This window comes from Ornithorhynchus anatinus, chromosome 9 (assembly GCF_004115215.2).
Source record: "Ornithorhynchus anatinus isolate Pmale09 chromosome 9, mOrnAna1.pri.v4, whole genome shotgun sequence".
NCBI classification, from domain to species: Eukaryota; Metazoa; Chordata; class Mammalia; order Monotremata; family Ornithorhynchidae; genus Ornithorhynchus; species Ornithorhynchus anatinus.
The window spans coordinates 8,474,380-8,486,180 of NC_041736.1; the positions used below are offsets into that span (position 1 = coordinate 8,474,380).

Genomic DNA, 11,801 nt, shown 5'->3' on the forward strand with positions numbered 1-11,801 from the left:
CAACTGGAAAACGGTCGGGAATATGATCTAAGGAAATCGGAGTCGAACCCTGTATAGGATAGGGACCTCCCCGAATATCAGCCGGAGGGATGACAACCCACTCTGGTCTACATAGACAAGGTGGCAGGGAGGGTTGAGATATTTTCCGAAGATCGGTGTAGACTGTCAGCCCGGCTACCACAAGGCCAAATAATTGACTTTTCCCTCCGCAGTTTCCTCTGAGGCCTGAATTCCCCGGATAATGAGCTCCTCTCCCCCCAACACTTTGGAGGACACGTTTAGAATCTGTCTCCTGATGGGCTCGGCTTCAATCCAAATTCGACTCAAGTTGCACTCTGCCTAGTGCAGGTTGATCTTTTGCCACTTCCCCTGACCCAGAAAGAAGACGAAATTCTCTTCGTTTACATGGGTTTATTGTTGTAAACATTAAAATTGTCTTTCTCAAAGAAAGAATTTATCAGGAAAAAAAAAATCAGCGTTTCTAACTGTCATACACCATAGAAAAAAAGGCAGTGACTTTTATCATGTGCCATACTGGAAATATACAAAGAAAAATACTACAGAATATGGCAATATTAAAAATCTTACTCAAACATAAAATAATATATTAACCGACAATTTTAGACATTTAAAAAAACCAAAAAAATTCAAAGTGCTCAGTAATTTCCAGGGAGTTATGTATATTATAAGCACTCTGGAAACAGTCAAAAGCTGCTGCATGCAAGTTTTGTTTAGCTTTAGACAACAAAATAATCAAGATATAAACTTTTTTTATCAACATCAACAGTACATACAACACTTACAAACGAGGAATGTTGGACGGTGTTACAAACACTATGTGTCCCTTTTGTCAGGATTTTCCGATTTGTAATACTTGTACCCACCTATTTTACAATTGAGAAAATGTTTAAGCTCAGATAACTACCAATCTTTATAAAATCTAACAGACTACATAGTGTCTGAAATACTATTTATATAATATAGACATTACTGAAATAGCAAGTGCCTATAACATTTCGACCTAGAATCAACATGCGGTCCCTTTTTATGTGGTTATTTATTCTTTTTTTTTTGCAAACACGCTTATCTTTTAGAATTTTTTAATATTTATTCATAAATAGGCACAAAATAATTAAAAAAGCCAAACTGCATCGGATAAATTTACAAGCCTTTGCCTTCTTTAATTCATGCCACCCACAGCAACATTTAGTTTTACTATATATTACAGCTTTCTCTTACAGCAGAAAACTCTTAAATCTTTAAGAAGGGAAATACTTGTGGGTCACCTTAATACTCTTTTGTGGGTACTCAAAACTCTTAGCTGCAGCACCCGGCGTGGCCATTAGAAGTCCTTCTTTCTGAACAATAAACTCTTTTTTGTTTTGTTTTTAGCCGATAATAAAAAGTTTATACCATGGTATTGGGTGTAGTCCGGGTTCTAAATCCAGGATGGCCCAGAGCCAAAATGCCCATTCACCTTCTGCCTGCAGGTTAGGAAATAGCAACAGTTTTTTTTTTTGTTTTGTATTGTTTTGTTGGGGGCAGGGAGAGGGATGGGAGTTGGGGGTAAAAAAAAAAAAAAGGGTGGGGAGGGGAAAACACCGAGGCACCCGTGGGTGCTCTTTGTGCACGTGTGAATTCTCCCCTCAGAGAGTTCTCGTTCCTTTCAAGTTCATTGGAAGTGTGTGGGAGAAAGTCTTTCTTAAAACGGTAAAGTGTCCAGGAAAAGTTTGTCAATTATTGCTGGAGGGGGTACCAAGTCTTCCAGTTTCAGGTAGAAAATACGCTGTAGGCCCTGTGTACAAAGGGTGCGTAGCTCCGGGAGCTTCCCCAAGAGTTTGGACAAATAGTTGGGGCGATTCAACCCCCCGTTATTGAAAGTCACGTGGTCTTTAAGACAATTCACAATCTTGTTCTGCAGCTCCTCCACTCTCTTGGGTTCCTTGAGCCCATGCCTCTCTGCAAAAGACAAGGAAGGGTAAGAGGCGTTAGCCAGTTGACAAGCCGGGGGAGAGAAGCACGGGTGGGAGGGGGTAAAAAGGGTGGGCGGACCCGGGATGGCGACGAACTGAAAGGGGCAGGAGGAGGGGTCTTGGGGGGGGTGGGGGGGAGGGGGAGAGAGAGAGAGGAAGAGTCGCCTGGAGATACTGACCTGTCACCATCGCCAGGGCAGCGATGCAGGAAAAGGCAGAAATGTCGATGTTCATATTCTGCAAGTTGGAGGAGAATTCAACAATGGAATCAATCCATTCCCCAAAGCCACGGACGCATTGCAACCTGTGCAAGACCACCCCATTGCAAAAGATGAGTTTACCGTCCACGGGGTTAGACCTGCAATTAATACCAAAGAGAGGAGGGGGTGGGGGAGGGAGGAGGGAGAGAAAAAAAAAGAAAAGCTAAACAACTAATTACTTGAACAGCAATAAACGGGGGATTTAAGAGGCACCTAATTACAGAGGAGTTAATAAAATGTAGATCAGCGGACCTTGAAAGGGTCTGATTTCATAACAATCAAGAACGCCCTCGACTCACCCCCCACCCCCAACTCTTCCTCCGTCTTCCCCTCCTGTCCTCCCCGCGGCCCACCTCCCATACCTGTAGGCTAGTCGGAGGACAAACAACTCCAGGAAGGCGGACTCGAAAAGCAGGTCCTGATCTGATTTGGACAGATCGGTGAAGCCGGGAATTTTTTCGGCCCAGCCTCTGATGATCTCCATGGAGCCGGTCAGGAGATCATAGAACTGCTGGATGTGCTGCGTGTCGTCCCCGCTCATCTGGAAGTCAGGGTTCGCCTGGAACTGGAATTTCATTTTAAAAAGCGCTTAATGAGGTTCTCTAAAATATATAACCCGTGAAATTGCTAACCCCCGATTCTAGGAGGGGAGCCGGGGTTTTTATAACAATTAAACCTCTCTCTGACCAGTAAGGAAATTAGATGTTCCAGGGCAATTAATTCAATTAGGGATGGTGCTATGAGGTCGCTGCTTTAAATATGTAAATGGCCATTTCTATACAGGCCGAACGCAGGGCCGGCCGGCGTGGGGAGACGCTCGCTCTTATCTTCACGAGACAATTGACACGTTAGGGATTCACGCCGGTCCCGGGGTAACCTCTATTTCCCGTTCTTCCTATCTGGGCTGCCGGTCTCTCCGTTTCCCCTACAGCCTCCCCATCCCAAGCTCATCCGTTCCTCGCAGCTGGAGTGAGATAGAGGATTCCGGCTACGGGGTGTCGGCCCCCACTTTTCCCTTCCCCTTAGTCCTTTTACCCTTCCCCTCCCTCCCCCGGCGCACCCCCACTCTCCCCGAGCCCCCCTCCTCCCAGTTTCCAACCCAAGCAGTGATGTTTTCTCCCTCCCACGACCTCCCTAAGCCTACCCACAGCGCCAGAGTCTGGCATGTGACAAGCCCCGGAATGATGGGTGTGACTGAGTTGCGGGCCCCGCTGGCCGGGGGGGACTGGGGGTGTTTTGATATAGGTGGGGTGCACACAGGCACCCCTTTCAACGAAGTTGGCAGTGGAAATGTGTGTGCCCGAGGCCTACAGATGGGTGTCGGGGGGGGGACGGAAGACAAAGTGATAGGAGACGGGCTGCAGAGGGTTAATTATTATTATGGTATTCGTTAAGCGCTTACCATGTGTCAGGCACTGTAGTAAGCGCTGGAAGGATACAAGCAAATGGGGTTGGACAGAGCCCTCGTCCCCCGTGGGGCTCGCAGTCTCAATCCCCATTTTACAGATGAGGGAACCGAGGCCTACACAAGTGAAGTGACTTGCTCAAGGTCACCCGGCAGGCGAGTGGCGGAGGTGGGATTAGAACCCACGACCTTCTGACTCCCAGGCCAGGTGCTCTGTCCAGCAAGCCAAGGTTGAGGGGGAAAGGGGGTGTGGGGGTGTACGTGTGTGGGTGTGTGTAGGCAAAACTCTCTTTCTCTGTGTGTGTGTGCGCGCTTTTTCTGCATATCTCCCCGGGTCTCTGTCTCTTCTCTCCGCCTGTCTGGATGGGTTTGCGTTAGCGTTTGCGTGTGCATGTGCGTGTGCGTCGCGGGCGCACATCCCTACCCGCCTGTAGGTCCATATTGTCTCCAGCTTACCCTGGAATAGTCCAGGCTGGTCATAGCCGGGTTGGAGTCGACATGAGCTCTCACCAGGGCACTGATCAGACTCACCGGGGGAGAGGGGGGTGAGGGCTCCTGGGGGCTCTTCGGTTTCGATGGCAAACGACCCCTCCGACCTTTTAAACTGTCTGTACGCACCACTGCAAGGGGGAAAAAGACGTTCACCTCCGTTTCCCCCGCGTCCCCTCTTCCCCGCGGGGTGTCCCCCCCCTTCCCTCCTCTCCAGGGCCCGGTGGCATCTGCCCTCCCCCCGGGGGCGAGCCCGGGCATCCAGGGCGCAGAGGCGAGCTAGAGGATCACAAGAGAGAGGCGTCTTTCCTTTCCTTCCTCTTCCCTCCTTCTCTCTTTCTCCCCTTTTCCTTTCTTTTCCTTTCTCTAATACCATCATTATAATAATTTCAGCGCTTAGAACAGTGCTTGCAGCATAGTAAGCGTTTATCAAATACCATCATTCTCTTTCTTCCCTTTCTTTCTTTCCTTTCTTTCCTTTCTTTTCTTTCTTTCTTTCTTTCTTTCTTTCTTTCTTTCTTTCTTTCTTTCTTTCTTTCTTTCTTTCTTTCTTTCTTTCTTTCTTTCTTTCTTTCTTCTCTCTTTCTTTCCTTCTTTCCTCCCTCCCTCCGCAAGGGATGGTCGTATTGAATCAAAACTGGGCACTGCCGGCAGGCCAGGGGGCAACCAGAGGCCAACGGGCCTCGCTGACTGCTTCGGGCCCTCGGGGGTTTGGGGCGGCGGATGGAGGGGGCAGGGCCACCCCGAAACCTACCTTCTTTAACCATCCCGACCGCAAGGCACTTCTGAAACCGGCAATACTGACAGCGATTTCGGCGCCGTTTGTCCACGGGGCAATTTTTATTTGCTAAACAAACGTATTTGGCGTTTTTCTGGACCGTGCGCTGGAAAAGAGAGAGATCCCGGACGGCCTGTTAATTTTCGGGCGAAATCCTGCCTCCCGGCGAACCGAAATCTCTGATCCGATGGGGCTCCCTCCCTCCCCCCCCCCACAGCCCGTTTCCTTTCCTCTTTGATTCCTCTTTTCTTCTTCTTTTCTCTCCCCACTTCCCCTCCTCTTTTTTTTTTTTTCCAGGGCATTTAACGGTAGAAAATTGATAGCGTTAACATTTGAGCTAACCTTGCAGCTCCTGGCTGTGTTTTATATGCCAGGAGGAGAAGGAGGAGACGCTCAGTAAATACAAATCCGTGGGCATTCATATTATTTACATTCCTCGGAGACCTTCTCTATTTAAAATGATAAGATTATTCAATCAGGATGGTGAAATAAAGAGATCACTTAATTTTACCATAGGGAATTCTGTTCCACTTGGTTAGCTCAGACACGGTTCTCTGTCCTAACCAATTTCAATCTGAAGGGGAAAGGCGGCTGGGAGCTCATGCAAATTGTCCCCGCTTCAACTCCCGCTTTTACAACTTCCAGCAGTCGGGGGGACTCGGGGTGAGGGAGAGGGGGGTGCGAGACCCCCGCGCCCACCCTCTCCGGGGGCCGCCCGTCGGCGGGGGAGGGAGAGGGGGTGCCATCCAGGAGGGGGAGGGGGGCCCGGTCTGCCCGGCTCCTCGTTTATCGTTTCGGTGGCCCGAGGGCCCGGCGTCGGGGAGGACCGGCCTCCACCCGCCGTACTCTCCGAGCGCTGGGCGCAGGGCTCCGCACCCCGTGGGCGCTGGGCCGAGGCGACGGATTGGGGAGGGGGGGGGGGTCTCTCGACCTCTCCCCGTCCCGGGCAGGGGGCAGAGGGGCCGAGGCCGGGTGTGCCCGGGCGCTCGGGGCGGGGTGTGAGCGGTGGGCGGAGGCGGGCGTCGACGGGCCGGTCCTTCCCCCCCGGGGCCCGGCCCTCGGCTGACCTTGAAGAAGCCTTTGCAGCCCTCGCAGGTGCGCACGCCGTAATGCTGGCAAGCGGCGTTGTCCCCGCACACGGCACAGAGGCCCTCGTTGGAGGGGGAGCCGCGGGAGGGCGGCGAGGGCACCTGGGCGTCGAGCAGCTGGGCGGCGTGGCCCAGCTGCAGGCCCGGGAAGCCCATGGCCGCCTGCTTGCGGATGGGGTTGGGCACGGCGAAGGACTGGCCGTCCACCACGTGGTGGCTGGCCGCCGGCTCCGGGGGCATGGGCACATGCAGGGGCCCGTCGAAGCGCATCTGGCAGCTGGACACGGGGGTGCCCGGCGGGGACTGCTTGAAGGAGAAGAGGGACAGGCGGGAGACGGGCGTTTTCCGCGGCTCGATCATGTGCGTGGTGGCCACGTAGTTCTGGTGGAAGTTGTGGAGGGAGCCCGGGTCGTCCCACATGGAGCCGTGCTGCACCTGGAAGCCGGGGGTGGTGGGCGTCGGGGGCGACGAGGGCTTGTAGTAAACGGAGCCCGAGTGCGGCATCATTTCCTCGGACTGGGGGGGCAGGTGGTTGTGCTGCTGATAGCCGTGCATCTGAATGTCTTCCACCTTAATGGAGGACTGCTGGCCGGCCAGGGGCATTTGATACAAGCAAGGCGGCTTGACGTCGTAGCCTGTGCTGTAGTTGTCCATAAAGGTACTGAAGCTGGGGAGAGAAGTGGTGGCAGTGATTTCAGTGTTGGTGAGGTCCATGCTAAACTTGACAAACTCTGGAGTTAAGAAATCGGAGCTGTATTCTCCCGAAGAGTGGTAACTGTAGCTCTGGGAAGCTGGGCTGGCTCCTTGAGGCGATGACCCATACTGAGCCTGAACACAGGGCATGGCTGGAAACGAAACAGGGGATAATGTAGACTCGGCCCGGTCGACTCGGCTTGCACGCTCTGTCCCCTGCTCGTGGAACACCACCGGCACCTCCCGCTCGGCGGGACGCGGGGGCTTGGGGTGGGGAGAGGCGGAGGGGAAGGAGGGAGGGAGGGAGGAGGAGGAGGAAGGAGGAGGAAGAGAAGAGGAGGAGGAAGAGGTGGGAGGGAGCCATTCAGACAGCCGAGGAGTTAACTGAACGGAGATCTTGGCCCCGTTTCCCCCGAGACACGGCAACGCCTTCCCTCCCCCAAGTCTCCCGGCCCCCTTCCCGCCCAGGATCTCACAAAACCCCTCTGGGGTCCCCCCTCCCCGCCCCCTCAACCTCCGCCCCCAAACCGAGCCCCTTCCTGGGGGGGGGGGGGGGAATGGGGGACGTTCGTGTCGCTCGTCCTGGAATGGGAATAACCACGATGGCGTTTGTTAAGCGCTCACTATGTGCAAAGCGCTGTTCTGAGCGCTCGGACGCCCGGGGCCCCAGGGGTGGGCTTCCCCGGGGTGGGACGGACCTCGCCTTCCCTGCATTTGGCTCCGGGGGATGGAGGACACGGGGGAGGGCGGGGAGTCGAGAAATGAAGTTCACCCACCTTCAGCCGAGGTACAGGCGTTTTCGAGGAAATTAAAGGTGGACAGTGTGGGACGACAAACTTTTCCAGATTTTAGAAAATCAATGAGGAGTCCGGCCCGCTCAGTCCGCCCCCTGCAATACAGACACGAACAGGCTTTTTACGTTCACGTTACCTTCCGGGGCTTCAGGGGTCACAGAGAGACAAACCAGGAGCTCCTGCAGCCACGGAATCGGGCCGTTCCTTACGCGTGCCCCGTGCGGCCTTTTAATAACACATTACTTTCAAGCGTTTAGGTCAAAGACGTGGCCAGAGCGAACAGGAAATGTTTCCCTTTCACACTCTACCGTATGGTGGCACAGAGAGGGTGTGTTTTTTTTTTTTAACCGAGGGGAAAACTTATTTGAAGTTGTCATTTAGCACCTAGAAAGTAAATGGTTCGGGTCTTTCGCTCGGAAGGACTGGAGGGGAGTGGGTGGGAGGGGGGGCGGGGGGTGTCTCCGCTTTGAGATCATTCTGACACCGGTTTAGGGGAAGACAGGAGTTTCGTGCAGGATTATTTTGACACCTAGTGAATGTTTCCCAGCCGGTGGAGGGGTTTTTTAAACTCGCCCCCCACTATATAGCTATAAATAGAGATAGATTAGATAGATAGATAGATAGATAGATAGATAGATAGATAGATAGATAGATGATAGATAGATAGATAGATAGATAGATAGATAGATAGATACACACACACATATAAGTACAACATGGAAACAATCCACTCATTTTTCAAGTTATAACGCAGTCCAGAGGCCTAGCCAGCGGTTATGCAATTTAACACTTGCAGGTGTGGACTCTGAGAGAGAAAGGAAACTTCGTTCGGGGTGCACGGGCGACTTGGTTTGTCACACCTCTAAGGAACTCGTCTGGTGAGATCTAGAAATGTCCCTGGGGGCTGAGGGGAAGAAACCTGTTTTATAGGAGGATTAGGGACCGACCGCCAAGAATAGCCATGTGCATTGCCGACTCCTATATATGCCCCGAAACGTGTGACGGATGAACACCTCACGGCGACCAACTTCAACGGTTTCCCCTTCTGGCACCCTCCTCCTAGTAACTTTAAATTCTTCCTGTCTGGAAGACATCCGAGCTCGTAAAAGCATCTTAATACCAATTAAAAAGAAAGCCAAATATCCACGCCTTCTGTTCGGTTTCTTGCTATCTCGCGTCTCGGGTGGACCACTGAGTGACTACGAGCCTGGTCTGGGGGGGAAGTGGGAGAGAGGAGGAGGGGAGGTTCACCATCCCCAAACCAACAGGAGCAGGCGATCAGGGCAGGTGAACCGGGCGGGCACATCTGCAAAATCAATCTACCTGAGCTCGCAACCGGCTTCAAACCTCGGTCTGCCTCCGACCGGCTCGCCGGGGCCGTCCCTTTCCATAAATCTCCCCTAAATAACAGGAGGCCAGAGGGGAAACCAACCCACAGAGAGCACCCTATCGAATCGGCACCCCCGTAACGCCAGCACGTTCGCTAACCATGGTGATCCAGTTCCCAGGCAACACATAAACTGAAGAACTTTCCTCCTGCCACTTAACCCTGAGCGTCCAGGCCCCCGGTACACACGCGACCTTTGAGACTCCGCGCCCAACAGCGTCTAACCCATCACGCTCCCTCGTCCAAAAGAAAAGCGATACAGAAAGGGAAAGAGACCCCGAAAGCCGGGGCGGGGTGGAGGTGGGAGGGAAGAGGGGGGCGGCTCCTCGGTGGCTACAAGTTTCCCTTCCGCGTTATCACATTTTTCATTATTTTCTTTCTTTTTTTTTTTTTTTAAAAAAAAAGGACTGGAAGCCCCGCGGCCGGGAGCCTTGATTTCAGATCCCATTTCTGCCCCAGCCCTGAAACGTGGACTTGGGAGAGACACGTTCTGTAAGATTTCCCAAGCTCCGTCTCCCACCTCTCCGTCTGTCCCCTCCTTCCCCACGGCGCTCAGTTCACAGAGGAGCTGTGTCACCGCTGCAAGCGCAGAGTTCCCTTCTGAAACACCCCCGACCCCCCCCCCCCAGGCCAAAACCCCCAGAACCCCAAATAAAGAGAGGTCTCTACTTACTCAGTCGATCTCCACGTCTCCTTTCATTCATTCAACTGTCTCCAAGTGCAGTTTCCTCGGGAGGTGGGATGGCGGGGAGGAGGAGGAGGGAGGGGATGGGAAGGAGGGAGGGGGGGAGGAGAAGGGGAAGGTCGGATCGGTGGAAGAAAATAATCAAAAAGAGGCAAAAAATGGAAAAAGCTCCCCGGAAAGCCCCGAGCGACCCGACGGAGCCCAGCGGAGAAGTGGAGGGTGACAAGGGCTCTGCTAGGGGAGGGCGGGACGCATGAGGCAGGGGGAGAGCGGCCGGGCGAGACTGGTCCTTCCCTCCAATGTGCCTTTGTTTATGTGGGCTCCGTATTGCACGGCCAACATGCACCTAAAGTCTCCAAGCGTCAGCTGACGTCAGCGCCTCGCAGCCAATGGGAGCGCGGAGGGGCTGGTCCTCCCCATCCCGTTGGCCAGCTCTCGCTTTGGTAAATTTCCGACCTGACGTCACGAGCAGGGCTGATTTTAAGGTGGGAACCGCTCCGGGTTCACCTTGCTAGACTGATATATGTCTCTTTTTTTTTTCTCTCTCTCTCTCTCTTTTTTTTCCGAGCGAGAGGTGCAACCCACCCACCGTCGGCCCGAGCCTCCCTCCGCCCTCCCTCCCTTTTCCACAGGGCAGGGACCGTCTCCGTTACCCATTTGTAATAATGATGTTGGTGTTTGGTAAGCGCTTACTCTGTGCAGAGCGCTGGTCTAAGCGCTGGGGGAGGTACAGGGTCATCAGGTTGGTCCCACGTGAGGCTCACGGTCTTCATCCCCATTTTATAGATGAGGGAACTGAGGCACAGAGAAGTGAAGGGACTTGCCCACAGTCACCCAGCTTCCAAGCGCTTAGCCCAGTGCTCTGCACAGAGTAAGCGCTCAATAAATACTGTCGAATGAATGAAGGGATGAACCTCCTCCTGGCCAGTCCCGTCCAGTCCTGCCCTCCTGGGAAAGGGGCAGAGGGAGTGGAAAGAGCCCGGGCTTGGGAGTCTAGAGGTCGTGAGTTCGAATCCCGGCCCTGCCCCTTGTCAGCTGTGTGACTGTGGGCAAGTCACTTCTCTGCGCCTCAGTGACCTCATCTGTAAAATGGGGACTCACTGTGAGCCCCGCGTGGGGCAACCTGATTCCCCTGTGTCTTCCCCCAGCGCTTAGAACAGGGTTCTGCACGGAGCAAGCGTTTAACAAATACCAACGTTTATTATTCTTATTCCCGAGAGGAAAGCCGGGAGGGGAGATTGGGAGCGGGGAAAAGCAGGGATGGGAGAGGAGAAGGACTGGAATCCAGGAGGGTCGGGTGTGACTTTGGGGATGCTCGGGTAGCCCCACCGTGTAGGCGTGCAGAATGGGGCTCCTCTAGGCTCCCCCTCCCCAGTTGGGCGCAAAGCGGTCTGCAACACGTTGCGGTCAGGTCGGGGTTTCCCTCTGTCGGTGTTCTCTCCTCCTCCTCCTCCTCCCCCACCCCTAGATTTTTCCACTGGAAGACGAATGTCTCCCTCTCCCCTCCCCCTCGCAGCCGCCCACAACGTGCAGAGAGAGGACGTGGTGTGTGTCTGTGCGTGCGTGCGTGTAATGTGTGTGTCTGGGTGTGCGTGTGCAAGGAGGGGGGCCAGCGGGAAATGGGGTGGGGAGGGGTGAGGATGGAGAGGGGTAGGCCAGGCCAAACCCCCACCTTCCCTGCCCAAACCGGAATGTGTCTGACGGCGTCATCCCCGCTCGGGACAATGCGACCTGGTTCCCCGCCACAGGTGTGCATTCCCCAGAAAGGTGGTTGGCTTTCCACTCCCTCCCCCCCCCCTCCACCCCCCCCCCCCAATCTGTCTCCTTTTGCGCCGCCGTGTCCATTAGCCCATTTTTCTGGACCGTTCCAACTTTTCTGGACGGATCCGGCTTTCCGAAAATGCCAATATCTCGGCGCTTCATCTCCCACCTTCTCTTCTTCTCTCCGACCTCCAGGGACAGGGAGTGTGTGTGTGTGTGTGTGTGTGTGTGTGTGTGTGTGCGCCCCCCAGGAGTGAGTGGATGTTGGCCAGGGGGAGAGGGAGGGGATGGGGAACTGTATGGACGCGCGAGTGTGAGCTGGGGGGACTGTGCCTTACTTTTCCTGGAGTGGCACCAGAAAGCTGTCAAACACACACACACACACCACACACACACACACACCCCCTCTCTCCCCTCCCCACCCTCAAACACTATGAGTGTGGGCCCCTCTTTGGACCCCCAACCCTTCGGCCTGGGCAGAGAAAACA

At 54.0% G+C, this 11,801-nt stretch overlaps 1 protein-coding gene across 5 annotated transcripts; it reads right to left on the minus strand.

The window, feature by feature from the left end:
• Window positions 1-391: 391 nt before the first annotated feature.
• On the minus strand, window positions 392-9,858 carry NR4A2 (nuclear receptor subfamily 4 group A member 2). 5 transcript variants are annotated; one of them, XM_029071496.2, is made up of 9 exons: window positions 9,541-9,858; window positions 7,463-7,575; window positions 5,973-6,838; window positions 4,882-5,011; window positions 4,095-4,258; window positions 2,596-2,798; window positions 2,315-2,331; window positions 2,153-2,210; window positions 1,734-1,959 (listed from the first exon to the last, which is right to left on the minus strand). In XM_029071496.2, the coding sequence occupies exons 3-9, from the start codon at window positions 6,834-6,836 to the stop codon at window positions 1,893-1,895; spliced, it is 1,503 nt and encodes a 500-aa protein (XP_028927329.1). In that variant the 5' UTR covers window positions 6,837-6,838; window positions 7,463-7,575; window positions 9,541-9,858; the 3' UTR covers window positions 1,734-1,892. The 5 variants fall into 5 exon arrangements, 4 of the variants coding, with proteins under 4 accessions (XP_028927327.1, XP_028927326.1, XP_028927325.1 ...); XM_029071494.2 differs by having other exon boundaries at window positions 392-1,959; window positions 2,153-2,331; window positions 5,973-6,660; XM_029071493.2 differs by having other exon boundaries at window positions 392-1,959; window positions 2,153-2,331; window positions 4,170-4,258.
• Window positions 9,859-11,801: the final 1,943 nt, after the last annotated feature.

What these genes read in the sequence shown, in the direction of transcription:
- NR4A2 (XM_029071492.2), bottom strand. Translation starts at nt 6,836, where the DNA reads ATGCCCTGTGTTCAGGCTCAGTATGGGTCATCGCCTCAAGGAGCCAGC. An exon ending in CCAGCCTGGACTATTCCAGG is followed by an intron (nt 2,799 to 4,094) that starts GTAAGCTGGAGA and finishes ATGAAATTCCAG; the next exon opens with TTCCAGGCGAACCCTGACTT. An exon ending in GTCCTCCGACTAGCCTACAG is followed by an intron (nt 2,332 to 2,595) that starts GTATGGGAGGTG and finishes TATTAATTGCAG; the next exon opens with GTCTAACCCCGTGGACGGTA.